The 20,019-nt window shown below is 47.3% G+C and overlaps 1 protein-coding gene across 1 annotated transcript in view; it reads right to left on the minus strand.

The window, feature by feature from the left end:
* Positions 1 to 20,019, minus strand: part of LOC139337156 (RNA-binding Raly-like protein) — a 36,063-nt gene that overhangs the window by 11,429 nt on the left and 4,615 nt on the right. The window contains exons 2-3 of the mRNA XM_070971602.1: positions 18,140 to 18,212; positions 3,255 to 3,305 (exon numbers count right to left, since the gene is read on the minus strand). Of these exons, the coding sequence (XP_070827703.1) occupies positions 3,255 to 3,305; positions 18,140 to 18,212 (124 nt within the window). The remainder of the gene's footprint in view (positions 1 to 3,254; positions 3,306 to 18,139; positions 18,213 to 20,019) is intronic.

Below are 20,019 nucleotides of genomic sequence, written 5' to 3' on the forward strand. Positions count from 1 at the left end.
GATGATACGACGTCTTTTCTCTGCAGACTGAGGGGACAGGACACCTCAGCCCTGTTTGGACGTTTCTGTGCATAACCCTGATGTTTCACACGGCTGGTGTTGATTTCCTGTCTGTTGGCCCTGATCTGAATTGAGGCCCTGGAGACAGATACGGGGTCTCGGAGTGGACATAGAGAGAGGAATATATTTATATGAAGGTTATGTTTGACTGCGGCCCTGCAATCGGCTGGCGACCGGTTCAGGGTGTACCCCGCCTCTCGCCCATTGTAGCTGGGATAGGCTCCAGCCCCCCGCAACCCCGAGAGGGATAGGCGGTATAGATAATGGATGGATGGATGTTTGACTGCATCGAGCAAAATGTCACTGTGTCCACATAAGATACGAGTTAAGAGGATAAACCACACTGAACGTACAGGAAGGCCCTCAGCACGCAACCAAAGTGAACGCATCACACATAAAGACACGAAACTCAGCGAGCATCGTTAGTCATCTGCTAATAACAGCGGGATCCGACCACAGGATGTTTAGTCTTTATCGATGTCACCGTGTCAGAAACTTGTGTCTCATGTCTCAGACTACACGTATGAGCCCGACCAATCACAGCACGTCATATTTTCATGATCGGAATTAAGAGCTCATTGGGGAGGTGGGTGAAGCAGCTGTCAATCAAACTGACAGGAGCGTTGTGTGTGATGCTGCAGGAAAGAGAGAGGAAGCAGCCGCGGATGAGCGATGACATCAGAAGCCCATTAATAAAAGTTTCAATACAACATGTGACATCAGCAGATTTCTCATAAGAAGATCAGCAATAGTGTTTTTATGGCGTTTAGTGCATAATGCACATATACACAGTTCATTTTTATTATTCAAGTGGAGTACGAACGTTAACACGTGAACACGATGAACTGCAGCACAACAAACCTTCAGACGACGGCTGAGCGTTTGTTAGCACACTGTTAGCCGCTGCTGCACTGTTTTATTACAGGAGAGCTAACGGTGCTGAATGAGCTGTGTGTCTTTACACACCGTGGACACTAAGACGTCCTGCGGCTGGCGTTGATCGTCCATCTTTATGTTGGACGTTCAAGGCAAAACGTCGCATTAGCCAATCACATCATTGGCTTTCATGGAAGCGCACGTTGTAACATGATTTATACTGTTAGCTCTCCATCAGCTGCAGAGTCACTGATTCCTGTTAGAAAACAGTCTGTTCATTCAAACTGGACTTCCTGTTTCACACCTCACCTGAAGCAGCACGCAGACACCAAAAAACTCTCATCCCCAGGTCGTCAAATACAGACGTTTGGTCAAAAACTGTCTTTTCCAAAACTAAACAAACTGTGATTGGTTCACGTTAACCTCGTGTTAGGCAGAGCGTCTGTATGAGACGTCAAGAGGTGTCACGACACCTCAATGAAAACTCCTTCCAGACACGTAAACCCGAGCAGAGTCTTCAGGTGGAGGAGGAGTTCATTCCAGGTGCACACAGCGAGCAGCTCAGATGAGTGAGATGATGGAGGAGGAATCGCAGGCTGAGACAGAGCAGTGATTTATAACGTCTCAGCGGCAACTTTCACTGGATTGTCAGCTCGTCCACAGTAGATCGCGCAGTTACACATTTCAGCAGAGCGTCTCGGCTCTGCTGTGGAGCGTCAGCTGAGTCCTCTGTGAGCACAAACACGTGGCGTCACCTTCAGCGCTGTCAGGTTGTTCTACAGGCTGCGAGAAGCAGCAGAGCGTCCATGAAAGTGTGTTTGCAGAGCGGCTGAACGTGCTGCTGCTGAGAGAAACGCAGTAAAGACCTTACATGAAGACAAACTAACGAAATGGAAAAACATTTTGATAAATAAACTGAGTGTCCTGCCTGAGCTGGAATCTGCTCTCTGCCTCTGCAGCACTGAGCTGACGTCTGTGCAGCACCAGGTGGACGGTGTCTTCGTCCTGTCCCGCTCGGGTCTGGAGGGGACAGGAAGCTGAACTCGCCTCAAAAGTTGAATTTCTGACATCAAAGTGTTTCCAGGTGTTGTGGAGGACTGAAGCAGGTGTGAAAAAAGCCTCTGTGCTGCTCACCTCTGCAGCAGCTGCTAGCATAACACACCTGAAGCTCAGACTGCCTGTGAGTTGCATTATGGGTAAAAAAAACTGCATGCTGCAGCATCGTCCAGCGGTGTTACAGAAACTTCCTTTTTCTTCTACCTCACTTTTCCTTCCTGTTTCTCTTCTTTCCTGCTCTGCGTCCCTTTTCTTTATCTACGTCTCATTTTTCTTTCTTTCCCTCTTCTCCATCCCTCGCTCCCTCTTTTTCTTTCTCTGACTTTGTGTCTCACATCCTTCTCTCCCTTCTCTCTTCTTCTCTTCGAAATCGCTCCATCAGTGCAGCCAGTCTGCCCCGTAATCTGAATGTTCCATTCACAAAAGGAAAATGAGAAAATGACAAAAGATAAATGAAAAATAAAACGTGGTGAATAAAACAAAGTAAAAACTGATTGAACAGCACACTGAGAACACACATGCGCGCGCGCGCGCGCACGCACGCACGCACGCACGCACACACACACACACACACACACACACACACACACACACACACACACACACACACACACACACACACACACTGCTCCTTTCCCATTTTCTGCATCAGCGTTGTTTTAATTGAATGTAATTTAGTTAAAGAAGGTTTATTTGCGTATCTATTTTCTGCATCAGAGCGAATTTAATTCACTTTAAAGAGTTTAAACTGTGTTGTTCTTTCCTGTTTGCCCTCACAGATCGTTCTGCACTCATTTCAACTCCACAACTTTTCTCTGTTTCACAGAGTTTCTACAGTTTCCTGTGATGCTGGGATGTGACACGACGATGACCTCAGTGTGATATCATACAGAGTTTATGGTTTAATGCTTTCACAACGTCAGATCTAAAAAGGGGTGAAATAAATGTAAATAAATATTCTTTTTCCCTGTGGATAAATACACCAGAACTATTTTTTATATTTCACCATTTTTCCTTTTTTAAATCGTGTCCTCCAGTGAGGAGCTGCGTTAAGAAAGCGATAACTGAAGCGTCAGACACCACAGGTCGTCCTTTGAGTCTGACACCTGTGCTGTGCGTCAGGTCACATGACCTCCTCCAGCTCTCAGAAACATGTGGGAGGCTCTGTGAACCAATCAGGACCGAGACTTCTGACACGTGCCGAGTGCAGCAGCCGAACATTAAGAGATGGAGCGAAGGAGGAGGCGAGCAGGTGTTCGTACCTGTTGTAGTGGTCATCGGGGTGTCTGTCGTACTGCACCTCGTAGTCAGATCTGAAGAGAGGGGAGACGAGAAGGTCAGAAACATGGAAGCAGTCTGCTGTTTCAACTCAACCAGTGAACCTGTCGATGTTAAATCTATTAGACATCATGTTTAAAAAGACCAGAGCTCAAACCAGATGACGCTTCCTGTCCCGTCTGAGCTGCATTCAAGCCTCAAAGAACAGAAAACTGATCTTTTAGGCTGAAAACCTGCATCATTTATCAACGATCAGCAGAATCTGAACATGTGATGAACACATGAACAAACACATTTTCATGCAGCTTTAAGGACACTCTAAGTGTTGATTAATGTACATCCGTATGTACATTACAGATGTTGACAAATACATGAATAAAGACATTCAATAACAGTTTATAAATTGCCTATAAATGCTTTAACAGGAGGACTTAAAGTGTCTGCAACAAGTGAGTAAAATAGAGAAAAACACAAAATAATACAGCAGCCGTTGAAGAGCAAGTAAAGGCTGAAAAACGAGTCTCAATCTGACAAAACTCCAACAGTCCAAACTGGACCACAGCTGAATCAAATGCAAAAGTCTGCTGCGAGTCTCATGTCTCGTATAAAAACTAGGAATGAGCAGAGAGCGACGGCAGATGGACAGAAGGACACAAATCTGTCACAAACTGAGTGAATCAGACTCAAAACGAACAGAGCAGAGACACAGGAGGAGACGAGCTGAGAGGACAACTCGACTGAAGACAAACTGGACTGAAACACGCTGAAGGGATGATGGGAGGAGGTGCAGGTGGAGGTGGGTGGAGTGACGTGTGGAGGGAAACAGGAAGACACCAGAAAACAACGAAAGCAGAGAGGACGGATGGCTTCAGGTAACAGTCATCAGCAGAAAGCAGCGTTCGACGCATGCAGCAGCTCTGCAGCAGCTCTGCAGGCTGAAGCCGAGCAGATGGCGCTCAGACCCACTTCTGTCAGCGCTAGAGAGCCTGTGGGCAAGGCAGCACGCAGCGGCACTAAAACTGGCAACTCTGCTCAGCCAGAGACGCTTTTACTGGGTCAATAAACCACAGAGGGCTGCTGCAGTCCTTCACGTTCACGACTCACAACAATAAACAAACTGTACAAGTAGAGTGACTTTTTCTCTACAGGGTGAATCAGCATCATTTTTCTGTCAGATTTCAGCGAATTAATTATTAAAAATTAAATAATTAATTGGCTGAAATCACCAATAAGAACTTTCTGTGGACAAACTGGTTCAGTGGGTTGTTTCCACATGACATCACGTCGCTCTTTTGTTTTGGTGCAAACTGCAGACGGAGGGCAAGAAGTGATTTTCTGCACAGGAAACACGATAACACAAAGTCAAAATGCAGATGTTTAGCATCGTTTACGGTCACTCAAATGGGTCAAACCAAGAAACCACGAGGAGCTTTTATTGAGCACCAAACGTTGTTCATAAGGGTGAAAAGAAATTGAACAAAAAATGTCTGAAAAATGTCTCTTTAACTGTCTGCAGTCGAGTCGGCTAATGGTGGAAATGTTGTAACATTAGCTGTTTTAAATCTGTGCTGATAGATTTAAAGAAACAGCTACAAGCAACACGACAAACACTTTTTAAATCAGCATTAACGGTTTCATATAAGACAGCTGAACGTAAATAACGTACTCTGTCTCGTTTAGAGACGATCCTCGTCTTTAGCGGTGTTTCATTGGACCTTTGCAAGCAGTTAACTGAGCAAACAACCATAACGTAAACATCAACATTCAGCACGTCAGCGCTGAACGTTTGCTGCTCGTTAATCCTCAGGACAATAAAAGCTACGAACCCTTAAAAAACCAAACGACAGTCATGAGGAGCTCTTTGGTATCGAGGTCGTGGACCAACCGCTAACAGAAAAGTTGTTTTCCTCACTTGTTTTCTCGAGCAGAACGACGTCTGAACGAGCAGCTAGCTGTTTTATGATCTGATTTTCATTTCTCTCATAATTTCATCTAAACCAGCTCAGGAAGAACTTCCCTTCATCTCGTCCTTTGCAGTTTTCACTTCCTGCCCTCCGTCTGAATTTAACGTCACGTGACTGCAAACAGCATATTTATAGAGACGCTGTACGCAACAAACAGACTTTATATAACCAGGTGGACCACGATTGGCTACAGGCCCAGATTCACCAGCCAATAGCACGACAGAGCAGCAGGAAGCAGAGCTGAAGGCCTCTGTGAGAGAGAGACTGAAGTCCAAAGAGTGGAAAAGTTTATCCTCTGAGGAGAAGGAATCCACACACACACACACACACACACACACACACATACAAACAGATGAAGGCCGGCTGATGGAGAGGAGAGGAGCAGCTGCTTCACATCCTTCTACCAGTTTGTGTCCTCGCTCGTGCTGCTGCCATCGTTCATCTCCATCCGCCATGAAAACAAATCAGCGTATTGATCAGCGTTTAGCGGCGGTATCGATCGAGGGCCGGCTCGCGGCGTGGGCCTGCTGTGCGTTTCCTATTGAGCTGTGTAAGAGCAAACCTTCAAACGTGACCATCGATCTGCGGCACGCCGCCGCCCTCGGCTGGGATCGCGCTGAACGGCTCTGTTACGGCTCACGCTGCTGCTGCTGCTTTATCAGAGTAATTAGATACCACAGCAGCACCTGAGAGGACCGTCCTCGCCGGAGTTACAGGCGAGACAAGCGGCAACTGAAGTCCCGATAATCCCTGTAAAAAATGTCCTTCAGGCCCTTTTGGGTTTTATGTGGCAGTCTGGGCTCAGGTGCTTTTAACACACCTTCCTCTCCTTTGCTTTTATTCTCCTCATCACTGCTGAAGGCTGCTGGAGCTCTTCTCGCCTTCAATTGATCTCGATTCACTGGACTAATTACACAGCAGCTCCAGGAGCATTTAAAGGGCCTCCTGCTACGGGAATTCAATGGAGATGTTGTTTAGCTTTGATCATGTTTGAGTGGCTAAATTTAAAGTTATTGCATTTTTAAGAGGATCAATCAATACTCTCGACAGGCTAAAACCTGATCCACAGACTGTCAGATGGTCCCAGTGGGACCAGGATCAATTGACAGTTTAATAAAGTGATCGTTCACATAATGAACTCATCTAAAGTGGATTTAACAATGAGCCTCCTACTAGAATCCAAAATACTGTCAAAGCTGTAAAAGATCAATTCCTCTACAGCCTCCACAACACATAATTAGAATGATTATAAGAGTAATGATAATAAAAAAACAATAATGATTAGAATGGAGAGCGTGTTTCATTGCAGGGAGACAGAGAAAGAAAACTCATCTGCCACCATGAAAATGTTCAGAGGGAAACCTGATTTGATCTGAATGAAGTTTCCTGTTAACATAACGAGGAAACATCAATTAACTTAACTGAGAAGTGACAAAAACATTGATGCTGATCGATAAAATGTTCACTCACACCATCCAACCAGCGGTGGGTAGATACCATATTGATCCCCCAACAGAAACTGCAGTGTTGCAGCACACGTGACGTCCACTAAGCTGACCTGAGGTAAGAAAAAACTGCTAGATTAAAAAATGGAAGAAATAAAAATAAAGAGATTCCTGTCAAGCTGTACGTAAACTCAACGGTGCTTCGAACTAAATGCTAACGTCAGCATGCTAACACGTTCTCAGACTGTCCAAACATGTTGATGTTTAGCAGCTATAACTTTGTTCACCGTCCTAACCGTAGCGTGTTAGCATGCTAACATTTGCTAACAGGTTGTTGATCGATCTGAGCGACCGTATACAATCCTAAACATCCGCAGTTTGAGTGTGTTATCATGTTTCCTGTGCAGAAAATCACTTCCTGCCCTCCATCTGCACTTTGTGCCACAACGAAAGAGCGACGTGACATCATCTGCAAACAACCTAATAAGCATTGAAAACAAGGTCCAGCTGAGGCTGACGGGGACGTTATTAGTTCTGCATAAATCAAATTACTGCACGACAAACACTGAATTCTGATGGATGATAAAGTAATTAGTGATCGCAGCAGCACAGCTGGACCTGGTCCTGATTCAGTCACTAAAATCCAACCAGTCTGAGTCAGAAATAAAAAGCCTCTGTTCAGCAGATCGGCTCTTTTTTCCTGGTTGTAAGGATATTTTGGTCATTTCGGGGAAGTTTCATCACCTCTGTGAGGTCAAGCTGCTGCCTGTCAGCAGGATTTATCCCAAACTGAACAACTGGACAGATCGGCTTCAGGCCACAAGGAGATAATTAGCTTTTGGAGGTCCAGATTTCAGCACCGACCCTGAGGGGACGTTAGCAGGGTCAAGAGCTGAATTTAAATTCAATTAAAAGTGACTGAAATGATGCATTTGGGAGCAACAGTAGCAGTGCTGCTGGAGGTGAATTATAGCAACACAAACAATTTTACAGACACAGACGCATCATCTACGGAAGCCCAGAGGCCCCTGCGGTCAAATGAGACCCAGCAACAGGCTGATTATCTGTGTCTTTTTTATCCTTTTATCTTTTTAAATCACAAGATTTCTCAGATGAGCCATTAAAAGTCTCGTTATCCTCAGACCCTGATGAAGAGGACGGTTAATAAATGATCATTTTACAGCACGACTATAGATATTCAGGCCACAGATAAATATTCAGTGGAGAAAGGTTCTTTTTTCAGGGAAGACGGTTTTCACATCAAAGCTTTTCTTCATCCAAAGAGGGTTGAATTCAGGCCGGCTGGACACGGTCGACCATACTTGAAAACATTTTGAAAGACGCCTTGAAGACGCTCTTCTTCTTCAAGGAGCCCTTTGGATGAAAGGCGAAGCATTTTCAAACCTCTACAGCCGAGTCCAGTTGACCCACATTCAACCCTCCTTGGGTGAAATGACCTGGATGACTGAGAGTCTTCACGGGCGTCTTTTCCAGTTGGTCTTATTTAGAAGTTAAAAGTCAGTACGAAAGAATTAACAGTACAATGATCTGAAGTGTCAGAAGTACTCGTCACTCAGGGTCACAGGCTGCATCGTGCCGAGTTTACAGGCACTGCGTCCACGTTTGGACGAGACGTTGACATGGAACATGAGAACGCTGCTTCTTCACATGTCCGTAAGCATGAGTCTAACAGCGTCCAGGTTTCTGATGGTCCGCCTGCAGGCGTGTCTTCATTTCCCACAATATTCTGAGGCATCAAAGAAAAACAGCATCGAAAGCAGGAAAAACTGTTCACACGTGCAAAACCTGACCAGGATACTTCAAAAACTACTACTAATAATAGAATAATGAATGACAGCATTACAATGAAAGGGGCCGTTCTGCTGCCTAATAACTACTTTTATTTTTGATACTTGTAGTACTTTCCTCTAATACTTTTATTTTAGTAAAATACTGAACACAGCACTTTCGTTTGAGTATTCCTCCAGCGTGGTACTGACAGAAAAAGTTCGAAACACGTCTCCACCACTGATTGTTACTCAGGTTTTAACACATTTTTTAACCTCCTTTTCTCCGGTTGCACCCATAGACCGTATAAAACATGGATGTAGTCTCTGTGACATCATCCACAGGTTTCTGAAGAGCCATCCTGACAGTGGCCTAAACTAGCAGCTAATCCAAAAGTGGACAAAGAGGTGGAGCGTGGGTGGAGCTGAGGTGAATGAATGAAGCCTGGTTGCTGGAACTCAGCAGCTAGCTGTCACTCAAAGCAGCCGTGCTCATAATTATGCATAATTTTAAACCTTAAAATCATTTAAATGAGTGAGTTACATAAAAATTCACACCTGTAGTTATCATGAACGAGGAAATGAATGTTGTTGTTGTTTGCATGAAGCTGTAAACACGTTTATTTCTGCTGTAAAGTTATGGGGGCCTATGGGATTGACTCGCGTTTGGAGCCTCCAGTGGCCATTCGAGGAACTGCAGTTTTTGACATTTCTTTTTTCAGCCCTGGATTTTGCTGTTTTGTTAAAGAGGCAAAAAATGTTTTTATGGACTGATGTGATGTGACATGAGAGGAAACTTTCACAGGGTTTCGTAATGTGATCAAATCATTTGATTTTCTTTGTGCATAAGAAATGAACATTGAGATTTTAAATTTATTCCAGTGATATTTCATACGTAACCGATGATAAGAAACACATGTAGCAGCATCAAAAGTACATTGATATCCTCTGACATGTGGTAGAAGTATACAGAAATATGTGTGTAAAGTACAAATAACTCATGAGTACATGAGTAAACGTACTGAAGTACGTCGTTACTTTGCACGACTGCTGCTGCATTAAGTCCAGAACACTTGAAGCTGCGTCAGTTTTGTGCCCAGAGTCTCAGTGAAGAAGGCCTCTGAGCCTTAATAAGGCTTTTAATTCGCTGGCGCCGTCCTGCTGCAGACCCTGATGGTGTTATCAGAACTCCACGATGTTCTCCTGATGGGAATAATTACACAGCAGCAAAGAACATCAGCAAACAGCACAGAGAGCGAGCGCGGAGGGACGAATCAAACGTCCTTTTTTAAGGCAGCAGAGTCGTGTCAGCGGCGGGAATCTGCTGGAAGAGCGAGGTGAGGAGGGGGAGGAGGAGGAGGAAGCATGGCTGCACTGAACCCAGACGGAGAGGAGACACGGCTAGGGAACGACGAGGCATTTGCATTTATATAGCTGCTACTTAACGCTCACCCCAACACTAATGATAGCATTCAGCCTCAGCACCCCCCCCCCCACACACACACGCACACACACACACACCAAACTGCAAAGTGTGTGTTAGTGTGTGTGTTCATACATATTCATGTCTTCCTGGGTGAGTGTGTGGCTGCAGGTGAGATGTTTGGTTTTGTCTTCCTCGCAGCAGTGTGCGCCTCCTGCTCCTCAAGCACACACACACACACACACACACACACACACACACACACACACACACACACACACACACACACACACACACACACACTCCGCTGCCACATCCATTTATTCTGATTTACCGCTCCCCCTCACAGCCTGCTGCAGTGTCATAAATCAGCAGCGGCATACTGTAGCGCGGCGTGGCGCGGCGTGGCGTGGCGAGGCGGCGCTTAATGGCCCGTTCAGCCGTGTTCCCGCCACCTCAGCTCGCTCGGCTCGGACCGAAGGATCCGGAGGGTCAGGAGGTGACCTCAGGCTGCGTGACCTCTGAGGTCGGCCCCGACTGAGAGTATCTGATGTCACATCAGTCGTAAACACCGTTTGGTTTGTAGTAACAGCTGCGGATAGAAACAAACATGGCCACCTCACTTCTCTTGAGTCGATGTTCCAGACTTCCAATCTAAATGTGTCCCAGTGCATCTGCTCGGGAAAACATGGCCGCCGGCAGGAAACTGGTGTTTCTATGGCGACTTTAAACTGCTGTAAGATGGAAAAGCTGCTCGCCGTTCACTGCCTGCGTCGCCATAGTGCTCTGACGTCATGTTTACGACTGGAACGACCACGTGTTGGTCGTTTTCTGAGTTCGATGGAGTGCAGCACCGTCACAGCTCCATCACAGCTCCATCACAGCACCGTCACAGCTCCATCACAGCTCCATCACAGCACCATCACAGCTCCATCACAGCACCGTCACAGCTTCATCACAGCACCGTCACAGCACCGTCACAGCTCCGTCACAGCACCATCACAGCTCCATCACAGCACCGTCACAGCTTCATCACAGCACCGTCACAGCACCGTCACAGCTCCGTCACAGCTTCATCACAGCACCATCACAGCTCCATCACAGCTCCATCACAGCACCGTCACAGCTCCGTCACAGCTTCATCACAGCTCCATCACAGCTCCATCACAGCACCATAAGAGCTCCTTCACAGCATCGAAGGTGACATTTATATGTAAAGGAGGCTGTTTGGTTTTCTCTCAGTTTATCTTCAGTGTGTGTGCGTGTGTGTGTGTGTGTGTGTGTGTGTGTGTGTGTGTGTGTGTGTGTGTGTGTGTGTGCGGTGGGTTAAATGGTTTTTGTTTTCTTGTTTTTTTCGTGCGGCCTCTTTATCGAGCTGTTATTTTTCTCCTCAAAGGAAACGCTGATTCATCTCTTTCCACTAAACACTCGTCTCAGCGGGGCGATCGAGGGACAAGAAGACATAATTACAGTGTTCTGCACAGAGCGCTCTCTCTCTCTCTCTCTCTCTCTCTCTCCCATCAGCAGCTTATCTCTCTCCATCGCTCCCTCGTCCTCTGCCTCTCCTTTGATTTGTCTGCCTCTGCCTCTTCGCTCAGTTGATGTGAACTTAATGGGAAGGTTTAAAAACACAGTTCATGCAGTCGCAGACTTCACCTCCAACAGAACCGCACAAACTGAGCGCCGCTGGGGGTCTGCGGAGCTTCCTCATTGGTTAATTAAATGCTGATTCACGCTCATTCAGTGGGAAGCGTCCCAGCATGTCGTGCGTGTCGAGCACTAATCAACCCAAGCAACAACAACCGCCATCGTCCGACCTTCACGACGAAGCTTCGTCAAATCAGACACTGAACAGGACTCATCTGTGTCCCCGAGACCCTTTACAGGAAGTGGTCTCGATGAGGTTCTTCTGGTCCTGAATACAACGAAAAAATGAGACCAGACGAGCGCAGGTTTGAAACGTCCTGACTGATGGAGCGTCAGCAGTCACAGTAAGAGGAGTGAGGAAGAGTGAGGAGTGAGGAGGAGTGAGGAGTGAGGAGTGAGGAGAGAGGAGTGAGGAGGAGAGAGGAGAGAGGAGGAGAGAGGAGTGAGGAGGAGTGAGGAGTGAGGAGTGAGGAGAGAGGAGAGAGGAGTGAGGAGGAGTGAGGAGGAGAGAGGAGAGAGGAGAGAGGAGGAGTGAAGAGGAGTGAGGAGAGAGGAGAGAGGAGGAGTGAGGAGGAGTGAGGAGGAGTGTGGAGGAGTGAGGAGTGAGGAGGAGTGAGGAGTGAGGAGTGAGGAGTGAGGAGTGAGGAGTGAGGAGAGAGGAGAGAGGAGGAGAGAGGAGGAGTGAGGAGGAGTGAGGAGGAGTGAGGAGAGAGGAGAGAGGAGAGAGGAGGAGTGAGGAGGAGTGAGGAGAGAGGAGGAGAGAGGAGGAGTGAGGAGGAGTGAGGAGAGAGGAGAGAGGAGGAGTGAGGAGGAGTGAGGAGGAGTGAGGAGAGGAGGAGTGAGGCGAGAGGAGGAGTGAGCAGGAATGAGGAGGAGTGAGGAGGAGTAGCTGTGCAGCACTGACAGTAGGGACAGGTGAATGGACGGAGGTGTGGCTTGTTTTCACCTGCAGTTTGTCTGCAGGTCGAACGCTTTTATTCGTGTTCGTTCGCCGCAGCCGCCGACCTGAGATGTAAAGGTCAAAGGTCGCTCTGTGACATCGCTGTGGCTCCTTGTTGATGTGTGTTTGGATGCTGAGCAGCTGTCTGGACGGCAGCCGTCCTCAGATCCCCGAAACGAACCGCTGAGCCAGGATCAGACCGCCAAGCTGTGTGTGTGTGTGTGTGTGTGTGTGTGTGTGTACTTCTATCATTGTGAGGACCACATTGGGTTTTACAAAGAACATTTTGTCTGTTTGAGGATTTAAACTTGGTTTGATCAGTGGTTGGCTAACGTGTTCTGTCAATCACCAGAGAAACCAGGTGACGTGTGTGTGATCAGGTGACGTGTGTGATCAGGTGACGTGTGTGTGATCAGATGACGTGTGTGTGATCAGGTGACGTGTGTGATCAGGTGACATGTGTGTGATCAGGTGACGTGTGTGTGATCAGGTGACGTGTGTGATCAGGTGACATGTGTGTGATCAGGTGACGTGTGTGATCAGGTGACATGTGTGTGATCAGGTAACGTGTGTGATCAGGTGACGTGTGTGATCAGGTGACGTGTGTGATCAGGTGACGTGTGTGTGATCAGATGACGTGTGTGTGATCAGGTGACGTGTGTGATCAGGTGACATGTGTGTGATCAGGTGACGTGTGTGATCAGGTGACGTGTGTGTCCATGTGCAGCGCGGTCACCAGCTTCCTGTAGATTGCTGAATATGTGCAGCAGATATTGATCAGATATCAGTTATTGACTGTCTTATTTTCAGTGCCGCAGTGACAGACGATGATGTTTTATTAATGTTTCTGTTCGTTTCACTTTGAATCAGACTGTGTGGAAGCGTTTTAAATACAGAGACGTCGCAGTGTGACATGATCTCTCCTGTCATTCGTCTCTCAGCTGTCTGTCTTGTCCTGCGCGTGTAAACAGACAGAAAACAGATTAGAAACTCAGAAACCCGTGAACACGACAGAGACGCCGGGTCCTCACAAGTACAGGAGGGCTGATGTGTTTGTGTGCATGCACAGCGAGGACGCAGCCATCGATCATAGTGATTCACTGAAGCCCTGGAGAGGAGCTGCATGATTACACAACAATGCCTGCGTGTGTGCGTGCGTGTGTGTGTGTGTGTGTGTGTGTGTGTGTGTGTGCGTGGTTGTGTGTGTGCGTGTGTATGCATGCCTGTGTGTGTGCGTGCGTGTGTGTGCGTGTGTATGCATGCCTGTGTGTGTGCGTGCGTGTGTGTGCGTGTGTATGCATGCCTGTGTGTGTGCGTGCGTGTGTGTGCGTGTGTATGCATGCCCGTGTGTGTGTGTGTGTGTGTGTGCGTGTGTGTATGTGTCCGTGCGTGCGTGTGTCCGTGCGTGTGTGTGTGTGTGTGTGTGTGTGTGTGTGTGTGTGTGTGTGTGTGTGTGTGTGTGTGCGTGTGTGTGTGTGCGTGCGTGCTCTCAGCAGGACAGCAGCTCTGACTGAAGACATCATGCCTTTTTAAACTAACAGCTGCTGGACTCTGTGACACAGATCATCCAACACGATGACAAACGGCTTCACGCTGACTCCAACAAACACACGGAGGCACCGAACGCTGCACGCTCAGTCTGTCTTTACTCGCATGTTTCCGTCTCACTTCAGCTCTTACTGCGTTTTTAATTTTGCACATAAAACACAGAGAATTTGAAACAAAGTGAAAACACTGCAAACAAGTTTTTACGCTCGGCTGAGGTGGAAAAATGAAAGCTGGAAGCAGACCTAAAGGTCCAGTGAGGAGGATTTCAGGGATCTGCTGTCAGAAACATAATGTAACATAATATTCAGAAATATGTCGTCATTAGTGTGGAAACACCTGAAAATATGATTTTATACGTATTTATAATGAGATTTCTGTATTTTCGTTACCTAGAATGAGCTCTTTGTATCTGCGGAGGAAGCAGCTCCTCTTCACAGAGTTTCTACAGGAGCCCAGAATGGACAAACCAAACACTGATCAACAAAGGAGGGTGAGGCAAAAGGTTTCAGCTGCAGTTTGCAAACTCACCACTAGAGGCCACTAAACGCTGCGCAGTGGACCTTTAATGAATAAATGTACATGTAGATGAAACGTGACGTTAGCTTCAGATCTGTGTGGAGCGATGAGGAGACGGTGACCTTCCTCACGTTAACACGCCAAACAGAAAAGTCTGATTTCTACAGAATCATTTATTAATGCTGAAATTCATATTTTCTTTAGGAATCAAACTCAGAGCAGCCGATCAGAGAGAGGTGAGCATCGAGGATCAGATCAATAATCAGTCTGATCAGCTCACTGTCTCACATCTGAGACGCGACACGACGTCCTGACATGAAGACTTGTTTGTCCTTTCTTGACTGACGTGACATTTGTTCAGCAGCTCATCAACTCCTCTAATTATTGACAGTGCAATCAATGAAGCAGGCAGCAGAAGCTTTACGCCGTCACAAACTGGAGGACGATGTTTTTCTCTCCACATCGGTGCAGCTCAGCATCGATAAAGTGTGAAAAACAAAACGCAGCTCAGTTTCCTTCACCTCAGACCAGAGCTCAGATTCCCCCCGAGTCTGTCTGTGAAGCTCAGAGTCAGACTGAAGCTCAGAGGAGCAGACGCTGCTTTAAAAAGCTCCTCTTTAAAACATAAAAGGACGTCTGCAGGGAGAAAAGTGATTTAAATGCAGAACAGAGCGAGCGGCGGCTCTCTGAGGGCTCCGGCCCGAGAGAGCGAGCTGTGGAGGATGAGGAGCAGAGCGAGGAATCGAACGCGTGAAGCGTCCTCGTGGTTCAGCCGATTCTGCAGAGAATCATCTGCACTGAGAGACAATACGTGAGCGCTGGCAGAGGAAATCCATCAGATAGCAGGCTTATGGATTCAGTTATGAAGAGCTGGGAGTTTTACAGACTGATATCGAACCGTTTGAGCTGTTTTCAGACTCATTATCTGCCAGAAACCAGTTCACACTGAAGCAGCTGCAGGAAACGCCTCAGAGGGATCAGGATCCAGCAACACAGAGCGTCAGTCCTGGATCCAGAGCAGCCGCGAACGATCAGATACTCCACAACCTCAACCAGGAGCCTCCCAGCTTTCACCTTGAGAACTGACTTCAAAATGTTTCTCACACACACACACACACACACACACACACACACACACACACACACACACACACACACACACCTCCCCATCAGTGTGTGTGTGTGTGTGTGTGTGTGTGTGTGTGTGTGTGTGCGTGTGTGCGTGTGTGTGTGTTTTCTGCAGTCCTTCTCCATCTGAACGCCGCAGGTCGTGTTCCAGATGGGTTCGGCCTCCTCCTCCGTACCCTAATCAAAACTAACGACTGTAAACCTGCTCTGAGCCGCAGAAAACTCGCCGGCAGCTCAGAGAGGCTCCGACATTAATCAATGACAGAAGCGTTCACGAGCTACATGGGAAAACGTGTCGCCGGCGTCTGTCGACGTCACGTCCTGCCGGCTTTTCAAAGCTCGCCTGAGGAGAAAAAGATCATCCGCTCGCCTGCAGACGTCTCCACCAAAGACCTTCAACACGTGGAAACACTGCAGCCTGACAGCAGCAACACGGTTAGAAACACCTTCAGCACTTTGAAGTATCTCCACTGGACTCAGTAACTGAGCCTGCAGCCCACAGGTGGCATGTTAGCATGTTAGCATGTTAGCATCCCGACAGGTTTGCGCTGAGCCCGTCACTCGTCATCCCTCTGCTGCTCTCGGCACATTTCACTGCTCTGATGGTTCGAGCGCTCTTCGTCTCTGAGTGATGAGTAGCTTGATGAACCTCCTGAATTTGTGCCCAAAAAGCTCTCAGTGAAAAAACTCCTGAATCCATTTCCAGCACAGAAACACAGAGGTGGCCTTCAGAAAATCAGATTTTAAAATGCCACTGAAACACTCAGCACACACATTACTGCAGTACTTGTACTTCGACTTCACTCCAGGTCATTGTCGTTTTCACTCCCCAAAGTTCGTCTGATACCTTTAGTTACGTTCAGATTAATGAGACCAAATACGTTCGAATAATAAATTATGATTCATTATTATGGATGAAACTTTATTGATCCCTTGGTTAAAGTATTTACAATCAGCGCCTGCAGCATTAAAGTGATGAACACATTAATGCATCAATAATGAGAGAATGAGAGTCCGACAGGTTGATTAATGACTACTTTACTTTACTTTACTTTACTTTAAGGGTACTTTTACACTGCAGTATTGCTACTCAAGTAAAAGATGAGTACTTATCGGTGGATCAGTATTATCAGATAAACTGTGTGTTTTTGCTGTACTGATTCGGTCCGTCTGTGACCTTTGACCTCGGCTCTCACAGTGGCGATAAAGACCTGCAGTCCGCTCTCTCACAGAGCTGCAGGGAGCCAAACATGAAAGCGTGAGCAGTGCTGGTCCACACAGGGCGGACCGTCCCTCCGGACCCCCCCACAGATCCTCGCCGTCCCTGCGGGGCGGCTGTGTGGCTGCCTGCCTGTAAATCCCAGCTCTGGCCGGCGCAGAGACGTGTTCACCCCGGTTTTAATCCGTCCAGCGGCGGGCGGCGGTGGGATTTGGAGGACGGTTTGGCTTTGGTTTCCATGTAAACAGAGAATGAGGTTACAGCCGGGGACAGCTGGACCGTCACTCACTGTCATCTTCACACAAACAGCAGAACCGCAGACAAACGAGCGGCGCTGAAAGCTGCTCGCAGCGGCGCCAACGCTGCTGCTGCTGTTCAAGAGGGGACTTTAAACGCCTGCAGAGCTCTGAATGACGGCAAAACAACACAACATTATCAGAAATAAAGCATCTTGAGTCCTGCACAGGATCAGATCTGCAAAGCAGCACCCGCAAAGCTCAGCACTGGAACTGACCAGTTCATATAAGACTGCAGCCCAGCCCACCCACTCTGAACAGCTTCATTTTCACTGGTGCAACTGGAAGCTGCAGACACATGAGTTCAAATCATAGTCAACCATCAGCTGTTTGCAGAATCACAACTATGCTGCTTCTCCTGTAAGAAGCTGCATCGTCAGCTCCAGAATAAGGTTTGTCCAACATTGGCTGGATATTTCCAGTCAGTGTGATGCAGGTGGTGTTGGATCAGGCTGAAGCCCTGCGCCAGCTCAGCCCGGCCTCACACCAAAGCATGGAACAGATCCACAGATCCACAGACGGCAGCGTGTCAGCGTGACGGTCTGAAAAGCGTCTGAAGGTGCAGGACCAGCAGGGGGCGACAATCTGGAGGTGGAGGTCAGGGTTGATCTTCTCCTAAACCACACTGGGACCATCACCTGGACTGTTTCTCAGCAAGCTTTATTTTGAAAGTGTAACAGGATGTTGCTTATTTATTATCGCTGACTTTACTGCAGAATAAGATGTTCTTGTGAAATGCAGAAGAGCAGAAGAAGAAGAAAGGGGTGTGAAAAGAGGCAACAGCCTCTCAGTGTATTAACGTTTAGTCATTAAAGCAGCTTTAATTTGATTGGCTGGACAGTAACGCACCATCAGTGAACGCACCATCCTCAGTCTGCTGATGTGCATCTGCAGCACCATCCCGCCCTCCACCCGCTCCACCACCCGAGCCACAGACGGGCAGTGTGCAGACTCACCTGTCGGGGGCGCTGCTTCCTCTCTTGGCCGGCGCAGTGCGACCGGCTCTCAGCTCGCCGTTCATCCCGGTGTCTGGAAAACAAAAACAAGCCGTCAGATCAGGTCAGACGGTGACTGATGGCCATCTGACCACCTGAGCCGAGGGAGACGATGAAGGTGGACAGGTGACACGGTGTCACTCTGCTGCACGGTAAACCACCAACCCCTGAACACCCTGTGGTTCACACACACACACACACACACACACACACACACACACACACACACACACACACACACACACACACACACACACCCTGCGGTCGCAGCCAGCCACCTTAACGAGTGGCCTGAGACTCTAATTGGCCTCCATCTGTCACAGCGGAGTTAATTTCCTCTCACATTCATGAAGCTTCGCCTCTTCCAACGACAAACATGTCGCTGAGCCCGAGAGACGCAGAAACTCTGAGGTTCATTTTAACGCCGTGAAGTTTTACGACGCGGCTTGACTCAGAGCCGACTTCATAAAATCCTGAGGTTTTAATTAAGGGACTTAACGAGACCTTCGTCCCAAGAAAAATAACAGCATCAGTTAGACCGCTGTTCATTTCCTGTTTCTTCCCGACAGCCAACAATGGCTACGATCGCTCCCTAACCTGAACCATGAGGTTATTATTGTGACCATGATGACCTCTAACCCTAACCAAGTTCTTCTTTGAACCCAGACCTCCATCTTTCCTTAATCCTAAACCTCACCAAACAGTAACTGCAGCTGTGTGAGTAGCAGTTTTATTTTGAATCAGAGATTTTGAAAGGAAATGATGTCATCTTGCTGACTGCAGATCAGAAAACTCTTCAGTGTGTGAAGTTACAAACGACATACTTCATCATTTACTTTTATTTTGGAGGACTTGTTGAAGCTCAGTTTGAGGTTTAAAGCAGCATTAATGGATGTTTTGACCACTGGGGGGCTCCATAACGGACACACAGCCTGGACGTACTTCTGCCTTTTCCGAGCTATTCTGGCTAACTTGTTAGAAGTTTCCAGAAGACACAATATGATGATCCAGTTTGAGTCGTGTTCACTCCCTTTAAACTCTGTTTTTGATCTCCACCAACTCCTGAGAATCATTTCTAACCTTTAGCAGCTAAATGTTCACCTGCTAGTCTGGTCTTGCTGCTGATTGGTGCAGGGCAGCTCATGTGGAGGGAGGGGGTTAATCAGAGCAGAACAGCTGCGACTGTGAAGAAACAGCTCAAGGCTGATGTCTCCACACAAACTGAGGAGTTCATTGATCAGCAGCAGAGGCAATCTGTATTGATCAGGAGGATGGTGGGAAACATGCTCTGATTGATACGAGTCAGATGAATATCGCCTTTTTCTGACCGTCAGTTTGGTGTTACACAAGATGTTGGTGTTACACATTTACAGTTTATCTGCCGTGTTGTGTTGGTTTAGATTTCCTGTCGAATAGTTCATCTTTAATACAAAAACACACGTTGTACCAAAACAATGCTCACTGTGACGACCTGTTAGCTCGGTGAGCTCTGCCAGTTAGCATCCATGGATGGAAAGAGCTGTTTAAGTGAAACGTTGAGTTGAGATTTCTTTGTCATAGCACAGGTGTACAGGTGTGTTGAATCACCTGAGCCCTGAACAGGGGTCTCAGTTACACTCTGAATGTCAAAAATGACAGAATAATTTTGTTAATATAAAACGAGATGATCTAGCAGCTCCATGAGGCTGCATTAAGACACAGTTCTGCTTTGAGCTAAATGCTAACGTCAGCATGCTAACATTCCCACAGGGACAATGCTAACGTGTCAGAGGATCATCGAGGTATTACAGTTCGTTCTGAAGGGAAAGTGAGCGTCTCAACCTTCTTCAACTGTCTTCGTC

Source organism: Chaetodon trifascialis, chromosome 10, assembly GCF_039877785.1.
Source record: "Chaetodon trifascialis isolate fChaTrf1 chromosome 10, fChaTrf1.hap1, whole genome shotgun sequence".
Taxonomy (NCBI): Eukaryota; Metazoa; Chordata; class Actinopteri; order Chaetodontiformes; family Chaetodontidae; genus Chaetodon; species Chaetodon trifascialis.